A 12282-nucleotide genomic window follows, 5' to 3' on the forward strand; every position below is an offset into this window, starting at 1 on the left:
TTTTCAAATTCACGTGCTTGTCAATGAGTGGGTTATTGGTTGGGGCTCTAAAAGTCCAGGGTTAGGTTCTGGATGGAGGGATTGTCGGCAAGGTGATCTTTCGCTCGTTCCGGTGAGTTTCCCGTCTACGGCAACGTGCCCCGTGAAGTTAAATCTTTACAAATAATACCCAAAATCTGAACAGATTTTTGGGCCTTCTTGTTGCAGCTGAGAAGAAAATAAAAGGCTGAGCTGTGGCCCGCGGTGGCGCAAAGACTCACAGCTGTGAGTGTCGGTGTCGGTGTCGGTGCCGGTAGAAAGTCTGTAGACCTCACATACGACTCTATTTCAGTATTCAACATCATTGATATATAAAAAAACATACGCACGGCAGAAGATTATTCAATTTCCCGTCTCAGACGATTTAGGGAATACTGTTCAAGAGAGAAGTTAAAGGTCTAACGAGTCAATCGAGGAGAAAAGTATGCCGGATTAACGCTCTTCTGCTTCAACTGTTACTTTCATCTGGTGGTTGGCACTCAATCATCAAGCGTTCGTCTCTTCTGCTCTTTTTCTTCATTTGGGTGAGTGAAGGGAGATGGAACGGCATCTGCCAGAGAATCATGGAAGAGGTGTCTAATCAATTGTTAATAGCGGGCGTTACTGTGTCTTGATCGCCTTATCATTTCTTCTCGGGAAACTGATTGAGAAGAATCGGAATTTAACAAATAACGAACAGTAGTTGATCTACAATTTTCCCGTTTAGTAAAACGGAGGCGGGGGGGACCCCGGTGGATATTAGACTATAACGCTTCACCTGCCACACTCTCAGCTCTAACCCACTCGATATAGTTTTTTTCCTGCATTTTGAGTAAAAGAATAAAATTCATTAATATGTATGAGATATTAAACTTTGGTTATATGCAAAGTATATTATAAGTAATTTGCATTAGAAAATATATCTAATAGGAACAAATTTTAAAAAAAAATTATAAATATTTGTCACAATGTATTTCTTTGGATTAGATTATAGAAATGTGTCTGACATGTAAAAATATTAGAATTTTTGTAAGGAAAGACTGATAAATCTAGACCTAATCAATTTTTGTTTGATTATCCTCAACTAGGGATTTAGATTAGATTTAGCTAATAAAAAGGATCAAAATCTCTTTTTAAACAATTTTTTTCGTGATAGTAAAATTTTCCTTCTTTTTCTCTTTGTTAGAGTAGGTATTATATGTCGAACTACTTTAAATTTTCTCATGCATTTTTTTTGTTTTAATTTTATTTATATTTTCTAAATACAATATAAGAGCAAAAATTCTAATGTTTGGATTAGTTTTTGTTTTTTGTCTTTTCAATTAGAAAATATTTGATTTATTTTATATTTATTTTATATTTATTTTATATTTATTTACATTCAAATTTTCAATGGAATTGAAAAAATATGGCTTTTAAAGCCATTTGCAAAAAAATACTTCAAAACAACTCATACTTGCATATTTTTCTAGTGGTTCTCAATAATTATTCGAAAGTTGAAAACAAACTAACATGACTCACAAGAATGATCACAATTGTCACAAAAACCCACTTCTTGATAGCTGATGAGCGGGAGTATTTCTATCTATTTTTCTTGTCATATTGAGACTTCAAATTATAAGGTATATAAGGGTATTTTAGTAAATTATTTACTCACGAGTTTATGCTTATAAAAAGAATAATTAGGCCGACTTCCTTGAATTGACACCAAATCCTGTATTTTCAAAGTTTAAGGAGATTTCTTTCTTTATGGAATTGGCACTTTCAAATTTTCATTTCATCTTCTACAAATTATATTTGCTCAACGTAGTTGATATTCATGGCATATCAATTGGTATCAAAGTGGATGACTTGCGACTGTGGGGACACACATAAGGTCAATACTTATATATTTATTTAGTTCAGGGGATTTGCAAGCATTTGGAGAGTTCTTTTCTTCTTTTTGTGTGTGCACATACAACTACATTAAATGTTTAACAAAAAAACAAATGACTAACAAGATACAACTATCTTAAAATCCTTGACCACACATTTTGATAGGTTAGAAGAGAGGTTGAAGGGGATCCATAGGAAGTTAGATACATTGGCACAATCATTTAAAGCCAGATATATGAAGTTAGAAGATTTAATTAAGGAATGGGTGACTCAACAAGGTAAGGACCATTGTAGCCCTTCATACGCTAAATTGAGTGAGGGCAACCAAAATGCTATTAGGGCCTCTTAGTGCACTGTGTAAGTGTAAGTGAATTCATTTTTAAGAGAAAAAAGTGGTTCCCAAAGCGTTAGTGCACTGTATAAGTGGAGAGTTAAAGTGGATTACTCACTTGTTTAAGTGAAAAAACGAGTGAAAGTGAATTCACTCCATGAGACTAATAAATTCACTTTCACTCGTCTTTTCACTTGATACTCGACGTTGAGACTAAACTAATTCAGTTAGATTTTAATGGAAATACTCATATTATTTTATTAATAAAATATCTAATTTATTTATTTATTATTTTCATGATTTTTTTATATTACTAATTTAAGAGTGATAATTAAGATATCGTAAAAGTAGTAATTCGATCAAGTATCTAGAGTAAATATTTTTGTTTAAGTATTCTATTTTTTATAATTAATTAAATTAATATTTTTATTTTACTTTGTTATTATTGTATTAATTTAGACTAAACAAAAATCTATCTTATTTTATTAATAAAATCTCCTATTTATTTATTTGTTATATTCATGACTTTTAATAATACATTAAATTACTAATTTAAGAGTGATAATTTAGATATTGTAAAAGCGAGATTTTGATTAAGTATCTAGACATTATAAAAATAACCAAGTTTATTTGAGTATATATATTTTTATATTTAATTAATTTAATATTTAATTAAAACTTTAAATTATTTATCTTATTTTTAATTAAAAATTTATATAGATCTATCTTTTAAATCTATCAGATTATTTTATTACTAAACTCATTTTCCACTTTCCACTAAAATTATGCACACTAACACAATAAATTTATTTATAGTGCATTTTCCATTGAACACACTAACAAAAAAAAGTAATTCACTTTTATTTTCATTAAGTAATTCACTTTTACTTTCCACTGCACTTTCAAAGTGCACTGTGTAATCTAACTGTTTGAACCCCTCAAGAACTTTGTAAGTGAACTCTATTCACGCCATATTCCTACAAATGTTGATAAAGTTTTGAAAGACCTTATGTGGGTTCAAGCTATTAAGGAAGAAACAGAGACATTAATGAAAAATGAGACATGGAGTATTGTTATATTACATAAAGGTAAAAAAAAAAGTGGGTTGTAAATGGGTATTCTCCATCAAGTACAAATCCAATGGATCAGTTGTACGGTATAAGTCAAGGTTAATAACAAAAGGATACACATAGACTATCAAGAGACATTCTCACCAGTGGCCAAATTAAGTATTATTAGGGTATTGCTATCTATTGCAGCTAACCTTGATTGGCCGTTACACTAATTTGAGACAACTCAAGCCAACATTCATTACTTCGACTAAGAGAAGGAATGCTAACATGTAATTTCTAATGATAACAATAAACGTCAAAGTAAAAACGGAAAGAGAAGTTAACCGAGAAATAGAGTCCCCATTACCATTGAGAAACAACACAAGATGTGACTTGTCTTGCAGAATAGGTAATCAAACATACATACATACATACAAATAACAACCTGCACTAGCTTAAACTAGTGCATTATGTTCAGCAATGGCTCTCAGTTGCGGCAAACGCTTGCCGTGGGCATGGTGACACATATGGGGGCGTACTTCTTCTTAGCTTCAGGGCTCCCGCGCTTGGGCTCATCGGCCAGAGCAACCCCACAACCAGAGGCGGCAGAGCAGACAGCAGCAGCGGCGGCGGCAAACATCAGATTCCTCCGGGTGTTGTTGTCTTGGTCGCTGCTGACGTTCTGTTGCTTGAATCCGTCCACTCTGACCGCCTTAGCCATGACGACCTGCCGGCGGTTGACCGAGGAATGGCCGGCGGTGCTGAGACCGCCGATGAGTGAGGCTGTCATGGTGATCGAAGCCATTGTCTGGATCGCTTAGTTGGGCTCTCTGTGTCTGTGCAACGCAAATCAAACTGAGATGGAACCTATGGGAGGAATGAGAGGCAGGAGGTGAAATGATAAAAAATGAGAGAGAGTGGACATTATCTTATCCCGTGACACTGTGGTAACCAATAGGATATACCCACGTGTCAGTTTATCTATGAAGAAGCGTGCAGAGTGGTTCCACGTAGGAAAATCAGAGATTACAAAAATAGATAATAGAGGTATACAAATTATTATTTGAATAAATATTAAACGCTCTAAGAGTCTAAAAAGGGATATTAAGGTGGCCACGTGCTATATTTACCCCCTCCTACCCAAGGCGGCTGACGCGTAAGCACGACTCAAGGGGCTGTAGTTCAAGAACCAATAAAAGCGAAGCGGTCGGTTTGGTTTTCGGAGTCGGCGGAGACGCGTTACGAGTGTTCGACCTGCTGCAGGAAACCCTCGTTTGAGATACTAGCTGAGTCGAGGTAAGAATCCTCCCTTCGTCGGGACTCCATTAACGATCCCTCTGTCGCTGCAATCGTAATCTCTTTCGACTTTCTATTTTGCATCTGACCCTGTACGTTTCTGCTTTAAATCCCCAATTGTTCATCTCGAAGAAAACCCTAATTTGAAGAAACAATGCTTCAGTCGCCGGGCCATTCTCCCCGTCACATCTCTCTCTCACCCTCTGCAGAAAGCTCCATAGATATCCCTGTTGCTTCTTTCTCTTCGGACAGAAAAGTTAGAAAGAGCGCCCTCGTCCTCGATGAAGATTCTTTCGTTTCTGCTATTGAAAAGATCATTGAAAGAGATTACTTTCCCGACATACCCAAGCTCCGGGATCGTATCGATTGGCTTGAGGCCGTGCGGTCCGGCGATCCTATACAAATTCGCGATGCTCAATTGAAGATCATCGAGCGACGAGCCGGCTCAGGTCTCAGACGAGTGGTTTCTGACAATACCGATGGTAAGATTCGGACCCCTGCCTCCAGCTTCTTTGCCTCGTCGCCCACTCCCACTCCATTTGGTTCAGAAAAGACCCCATCTCTTCTCCCGCGTAATCTTTCCTCTGAGGGAGAATCCCTGTCCGAGGACTCGGTTGATGTTTCTTTGTCACTAGATGAGTTCTTTCGGAGGTACACCAGTGAGGACAATGATAGTTTTTCGAAAATTATGGAGAAGGTTAATAGGAAGAGAAAGGAGAGATTCGGATATTTGATGGATGGAGAAAAGGAAGAAGTGAAGACCCTCGAAACCCAGAAGAGAAATCGGATAACTGATGGATATGGTACTTCAGATCAGCCAGTGAGTACATTGGACAGTTGGAAGCACACTGCGAAGAACCTTTTGATGTATGATTCAGCTTGTCGTGATGAAGCTCCTTTAACTGAAGAAGAAAGAGCAGAGAGATTAAAGGGTCTAACAAAGGAAATTAGTCGCTCCAGCACAAGGTTCCATGGGAAGATGTTGGATTCGAGACCAAAGGAGGAAGAAACTGTTGCTATCCTTTATACCCCTGTGGCGGGTTCTACTCCTGGTGTGGGGCTTTTTGCAGACCGTGAAGCAGAAAAATCGAAAAGGTATGATTTGGAAGACTTAAGAAAGACGCCAAACCAATTCTATGCAGAATCAAGTAAAAAGTCAGAAAATGGTTATAGTTTTGTTAGAACTCCTTCACCTGCACCAGGCGTCGATGGATCTCCTTTTATTACATGGGGGGAGATAGAAGGCACCCCATTGAGGTTAGAGTCTGAGGACACACCCATTGACATTGGTGGTAGTGGTGATGGCCCTCACTTTAAGATTCCAAATCTACCACCTAGGGATTTGAAGGCCCATTCTCTGTCAAGGGAAGCTGCACGTAAATTAAGAGAAAGATCAAAGATGTTTCAAAAGCCTCCTTTGCCCTCTCCTGCTAGAGGGGGCAGCATGAGCCCAAGCGTTCGAACACTTTCACCAGCTGCTCAGAAATTTGTGAGGAATGCAATAGCAAAGTCTTCATGTTCTGTTGATGAAAGCCTCAGAGCAAGCTACCGTGGATCAAGCCCTGTGGTAGGGACTCCAAAGGCCGGACAAAGTGTGACAAGATTTGGAAGAGATTGGAGCATTGGGTCCAGGTCACCTTCAGTAAGAGAGGGCTCTCGTTGAAGATTTCTCTCTTTGTATGTTTATCTTCTCCCTCTTGTATTTGGACTTGGGAAATTTTTAATGCTAAAACAGAGCTGTTGTACACCACATATTCAATGGAACTGCTCTGTACACATTTTCTTTCCAAATTGCTTACATACAGGTTATCTTATTTAAGTGCTTTTAGCAGCTCTTTTTGGATGAATTTACAAAAAATCTTTAGGAAAAGTGTGCTGTGCAGGGTATGTAACATCCGTAAGATGCTGTTTCTTTTCCCCAATTAGGTAAATATTACTTTCTGGGTTTCAGTTTTCGTGGATAGTAACCAATAAATAATGTTTTCCGTGTTTGAGTGTTGATGGATACCAACCGAGTGTTGATAAGGTTCAGAACTGGTCACTTTGCTTAGTAAATAATGCCATTCTAGAGCACATTCTTCATTTGAGAAACCGTTCATCTCCTTTTTCTTTTTGTCCCAGTTCACTGGGAATTGGACATCTCAATATGTTTCCCAGATTCATCTTTGGGATTTTTAGGGCTTTGCTCAACTTGAAGTTCTTATGGGAGCACTGTTGGCAGCTCTCATGTTGCTGAACACATGGTCTCTGATTGTCCAGTGGAAAGTCAGGACCTCCCAGATGCTTAGGATGTCCCAAGCAGTGGAAATTCCCATGCATGCTTTTCTTTTTAAATATTTCTCTTCACTGCTTTTTTCCTTTGATCACTTTGAACATGCATAGATTAGTTAATGGACAGAAGGAGCTTAACGAGACGAAAACCACAATTTGTGCTGACAGTTTCAGAACCAAGTTTTACAATCTCAGACTGCTGATCACAGTTTTTACATCGTGTCTTTCTAGCTGCTGTTAACATCACATACTTTCAGGTCGCAAGTTAAGAGAGAGTTAGGCCAGGAGGCTGGAGAGTGCACAGGGAGGGAAGGCACCATAAATTGTCTTTTGAGTGTTCGTACCTCATGTAGAGTAGCACATTTTGCAGAAAAAGACTATTTGGCCAGGAGCTGGCTCAATGCTCATTTTACCATTTGCTGACAGGATGCGGTTAGAATCAACGCATTCTAGGCTGCAATGTGAGCCTCACCTTTTCCTGCAATCAACGCATTCTGGCTCAATGTTCAAGGTGAAGTTTTTGTATCCATACCCCAAAAGAATAAAAAAGAAAAACATCTGTTTGCATTGCCCACACGGTAAGCAAGTCTGAAAGAAATTACTAAAGGAAAGCAGTTGTTTGAAGAGGGAGAGGCTAATTGAGAAATGTTTGGACAGAGAAAGCGGAGAGAAAAAGAAAAGAAAGAGGAGAGAAAAAGAGGAAAAAAGAAAAGATAAGAAAAGAGGGTTTTTATTTTTTATTTTGGATGCCCATAAAAATTGAGAGAGAAAATGGAAAGTTTATCTTATTTGATGAAAATAAAAAAAAATATTAATCTTTTAAAATCTTATGATTAAAATTTTCTCTCTAAGTTTTTATTTTTTTTCTTTTCTCCTAAATTTCATTATTTTGTGAAAAAAAATTATTAACTAAAAGAAAGTGATTATTTGTTGTCAAACAATAGAAAATAAGTCTCCTTACAGTCTTTTCTGTAGATCTGGTGACATTAGTTCTATAACCATATTTTATTTTTTATTTTATTTTTTGTTAAAAATATCAGTACGAAAACATCTGCAGTTTCAAATAAATGGAAGAAGATACTTTCAGTTTTCTTCTTTACATGACTACGTTGCCTACCACAGTCGAAGTAGAGCTCTCTGTTTTACAGTATTCACAGTTTGAAAAGGCATCCGACGGAGCACCCTGAAGTTCCCCATTACTACTCCAGCTGATACACTTCTCTCAGGAACAGGAAATATACATCTTGAAGGAGTTCAGGACGGGTGGAACCAACATTTCAGCAGTTAAAGCTTTAGTCGGTTTCCATATCCAAAACTAATTGCAGATCTTGTCTTTCTGGAGATCTTTGCTAGGTGAATGGTGACGGTGGCAGGTCAACAGCTAGTGTGCCTTCTAATACCTTCACCACCTCTCCCATACCAGGTCTGAATCGTTCATCATCTTGCATACACCAAAATGCAAGTCTCAATGCTCGCTCTAATTCTTCTGTATTCGATCCGCCTTCAATGCGGGCATCCACCACCTTCCAGGCACACCCACTGGACCACTCATCATATGCCCACTGACAAGTATCATCCGCCCCTACCCGTCCACTTATTAGAGAGATGATCATCTCCCCAAACATAGCAACATCTTTCTCGGCAGCCCTGACGTCTGAAGAGGTAACACCTCCTACAACTTTCCCTAGCCCAAACTCTGTCAATTTGGTTCCCATTTCTTCATCTAATAGAACATTTTGCAGTTTCAAGTTCCCATGATTCACGAATACCCTACAGCCTGTATGCAAGTAGGTGATCGACTTTGCTTCTCCTACACATATCTCCATCCTCTTTCTCCATGTTAGCCTCTTGCTGAGTTTTGCATCTTCTAACCATTTTGCAACCGATCCGTTCTTTGCATACTCGTAGACCAAATATCTATGCTCTGACTCACAACAGTAGGCTTCCAGCTTCACCAGATTTTTGTGGTGCATGCTGCTGATGACTGAAACAGCACATCTGAACTGTTTTTCTTCAGTATCCACTCCAAATTGAGACTCCGTGAGATTTCTAATTACCACAGGCTGGTTGTCTGGCATGACACCTTTGAACATCTCAGGCCCAAGCTGGTTCTTGAAATTCTTGGTGATATCCTTGATTTCAGAGTAGGACAATGCAGTCAAACCTCTTGCATTCAACTCCCTATAAGCTGAAATCCCTCTTTTCTCAATGAACTTTCGTCTTTTCCAGTAGAGACCGATTCCAATCTGAACCAAAACAAAAGCACATAATGTACCTGAGACTGCTGCAATTAAGCAGAACAAACAGAACCCCCTAGATTGTCTGTTCTCAGGATGTTGCAAGGAAGATACTGGAGGTGCAGGAAATTCGCCAGGAAATGCAGCCATGGGATCTAAGCAGACCTTCACATATGAGATTGAAGGAATACTGGGGTGCTCATGACCAGTGATGAAACGGGTCTGTTTGAACCGACACTCACCCGTTCCATCACTCATTATAGTCACTGAGGAGCAAAGAGGATCCAGGAGGCAAGATTTCCTGCAATCTTCTAAACTCGATTGGTTGACTAAATCATTTGGAGGATACAGTCCATACAAGAATGTGTGTTCGAGTGCAAACATGGTGAAACCAGAATTGCATTCCTGTCTGTAAGGTGCCAAACATTCTGAGTTTGAGTCATTTCTGGGCCGGAATGGGCACTTACAAAGTGTTGCTGCTGATTCGTTGAAGACACAAATACCACACAGCCCACAAGTAGCAAAAACATTGCACTGGTTTTTGACAGCTTGCCATACAGGTCTCCATGACATGGAAGCTTCACTCCAGGAGTACATGCGAAGATTTCCATCCACATCTAGCCTGAGAAACCGAAATATAACAGAAGTATCATTGTGATCTTCTGAAAAAATTGACAAAATGGGCCTTGAATTTTCATCTAGAACCTGCAGAGCTCCATTTTCTGTGAAGACAGCTCCTACGATTGTCTGAGAGGAGGGACCACTTTCCCAGAATGTAACAGAAGTCTCCCAACTGAGCTTCAAATAGCCAGTAGTATTGATTGACAGAGTATAGTAGCTTGAGATGTGGTTTCTGCTAGCAGCTCGGAGAGTCTGTGGAACCAACAACCTTTGCCCGGGGAGAAGGGTGTCTGATGGGGTCCCAAAGCTGTCCCATACAATAGATTGATTTCTGTTCAGAAGGACAAGATTGCCATTATCCAGAAGGGATGCTGAAGCAACAGAGAGATGACTGGTATTACTGCTCCACACAGCAACACCCTTTGAAGAGTCAAAGAGAACAAGATCTCCCGCTGTAGTAAGATCGACATATGAATCGGAGCTCACAGAAACATCAGCTCCTGCAATCCAAACCTCTGTTTGCTCATGAAATGGGATTGAATCTGAATTGAACCGAATACCCAGATTGTACCCGTTCGTCTGGTCCAAGCGGTTGAAGAAGCCAAATGCAAAATAGCCATTTGGTGACACCCAATAGTTGTTTTCCAGGACAGACATTTTGGACCCAACGAAAGCTTGAGCATCGACAAGAGAGTATAATAGACCCAGCAGAAAACAGGGATATAAAAGTAAGAGAAGAACCCTACGTCTACACATCTCAGGCTATCATATGAAGCGGCGGAAGCAGGAATGAGAAGATAAGACCCAACCTCCTCCAAGCTCTTGGATCGAATCACTAAGTCAGGCCTCTGGAGGACTACTTCCTGAATCACCAAGGATCTTTTTAATTAAAAACAAGCAAAACTTGGAACATGGGCTTTTAAACAAATTCAAGAACTGCTGCATTCATCTTCTGAAGAAAGAAAAGAGTCAAAGATGAAGAAGTTCGTTTATGGCAGCCAGAACGTGACCACATCCCTCTCTAGAAAATGTTACACATGGTGACGAATCAGAAAACCGGCATGGACCAATTTGAGTAGATGACTTCGATAAAGAATGAAAATACTGTACCAAAACTAGTGAATTTATATGGAATGCAAACATGGTGTAAGATAAAACCCTCTTCAAATAAGGAACTCTGGTGAAGATGGCAGTAGTTGCTTCCAATCTGGAAAGTAAGATTTCAAAAGTGAAAATAGTGTAATAACGACCGAGTCGGTAAACTTTAGGTACAAGTTCGGCCGGTCTCGCAAGGTGGAGACTATCTGTTAGAGAGATTCATAGGTTACTCCTGTACGGAATTAGATAAGGGAAGATTAAAGTGCAAGCAGCAGAAAAATTCGTATTGAATCAACAAAAACCTAGAGCTCATAAACTCGCTTCCATGTTTTTGCCAAACACGGCACAAAGGAATGGTCGAAAGACAGAAACCTCAAATTTTTTAAAACTGCTAGAGAGAGAGTTAAAAAGAAAGGACTTTGAAAAGTAGAGCAAGGGAGGAAAAAGCTTTAAAAAGCAAAAGCAATCGGAGAAAGGTTTTCAAAATAAGAAGGCAGAAGAAGGCTATAATGTAACTACAGACCCAAAATTCGGAAGAAATTCGATAAAAAAAAAAGGAGCTTAGAAGAAATCAAGGAGGTAAAACCTACCCAAATCAAACCACCAAAATGCAGGAGAAAATAACTCATGCAAGAGACATACCTCAAGTTTTCACGACGAGGCGCAACATTTCCTTTATCAAGAGCACCAATAATGCAAAGGAAGATGATGCTGGGCCTCTTCAAACTCTCACGGGAAGAGAGAAGATTACAAGAAGCTCAGGCTTTTTGAAGAGATATTTGGACCAGACAACGAGAGGAGAATAGTCGTTTTGACGAGCTTTAAGCCGAGAATCAGATGGGGCCGCGATTCCGACTTCCCGCCGTCGAGATGTGGCAGAAACCCGGCCGCTCCTTCTATGTAAAAAGGGCCCATTTCATTTTGGCCTCGCCACTCAACCACTTCTGTCACTGATCTGTTGCTCCGAACTAACTCCAAAGAGTATCGAGAGTTACAAATTGACCTGCAGTGTCAATGATCTCTAGCTCCAGATTTCAATCTCCAAAGGGTATATGGAGTAACAAAATCGACCAGCAGAGCCTTACGGCTACAGTAGCGTTGCCGGTCTTTCTCTCTCTCGCTTGGTTCCACGTTGGCATCTGTACCAGTATCCCTGACAGAGGTGAAACGAGACTCCCTAGTTACCGAACATGAATTCCATCTAAAATCGTTCACAACAAAGGGGGAAAAAAAGTTCCAATTGAAGTCAAAAGTACCGATCACATAGCCATCACATCGGTACTTGTTTCTCTGTTGACGTAACAAAATATTCCAGCAGCCATTCATGTTAATGGGTTCTTGTACGCCATTGAAAACAAACGATGACTTCAATACTACATATCCTTCTATATTTTCTGGGGTTCAAGCGTTTAATTTGCAGATGAATTGAAAATATTAAAACAAGAACAGGTAGAGCTATCAGTGCGTTTGCTGGCGGCAATTT

The 12282-nt window shown here is 39.3% G+C and overlaps 3 protein-coding genes across 3 annotated transcripts; 1 reads left to right on the plus strand and 2 right to left on the minus strand.

Annotated features, from left to right (window-relative positions):
- Positions 1-3763: 3763 nt before the first annotated feature.
- Positions 3764-4081, minus strand: LOC137940762 (photosystem II 5 kDa protein, chloroplastic-like). The gene has a single exon (XM_068785891.1). It carries the CDS (start codon positions 4079-4081, stop codon positions 3764-3766), a length of 318 nt encoding a protein of 105 aa, XP_068641992.1.
- A 362-nt stretch (positions 4082-4443) lies between these two features.
- Positions 4444-6407, plus strand: LOC137940391 (uncharacterized). Its single transcript, XM_068785427.1, has 2 exons — positions 4444-4572; positions 4705-6407. The coding sequence occupies exon 2, from the start codon at positions 4727-4729 to the stop codon at positions 6233-6235; it is 1509 nt and encodes a 502-aa protein (XP_068641528.1). The 5' UTR covers positions 4444-4572; positions 4705-4726; the 3' UTR covers positions 6236-6407.
- A 1483-nt stretch (positions 6408-7890) lies between these two features.
- LOC137941415 (G-type lectin S-receptor-like serine/threonine-protein kinase SD3-1) lies at positions 7891-11979 on the minus strand. The gene is made up of 2 exons (XM_068786812.1): positions 11442-11979; positions 7891-10564 (listed from the first exon to the last, which is right to left on the minus strand). The coding sequence occupies exon 2, from the start codon at positions 10455-10457 to the stop codon at positions 8193-8195; it is 2265 nt and encodes a 754-aa protein (XP_068642913.1). The 5' UTR covers positions 10458-10564; positions 11442-11979; the 3' UTR covers positions 7891-8192.
- Positions 11980-12282: the final 303 nt, after the last annotated feature.

Source organism: Aristolochia californica, unplaced genomic scaffold (genome assembly GCF_029961685.1).
Source record: "Aristolochia californica isolate CCGP_79_NKW_82.1479 unplaced genomic scaffold, dmAriCali1.0.hap1 SCAF_9, whole genome shotgun sequence".
NCBI classification, from domain to species: domain Eukaryota; kingdom Viridiplantae; phylum Streptophyta; class Magnoliopsida; order Piperales; family Aristolochiaceae; genus Aristolochia; species Aristolochia californica.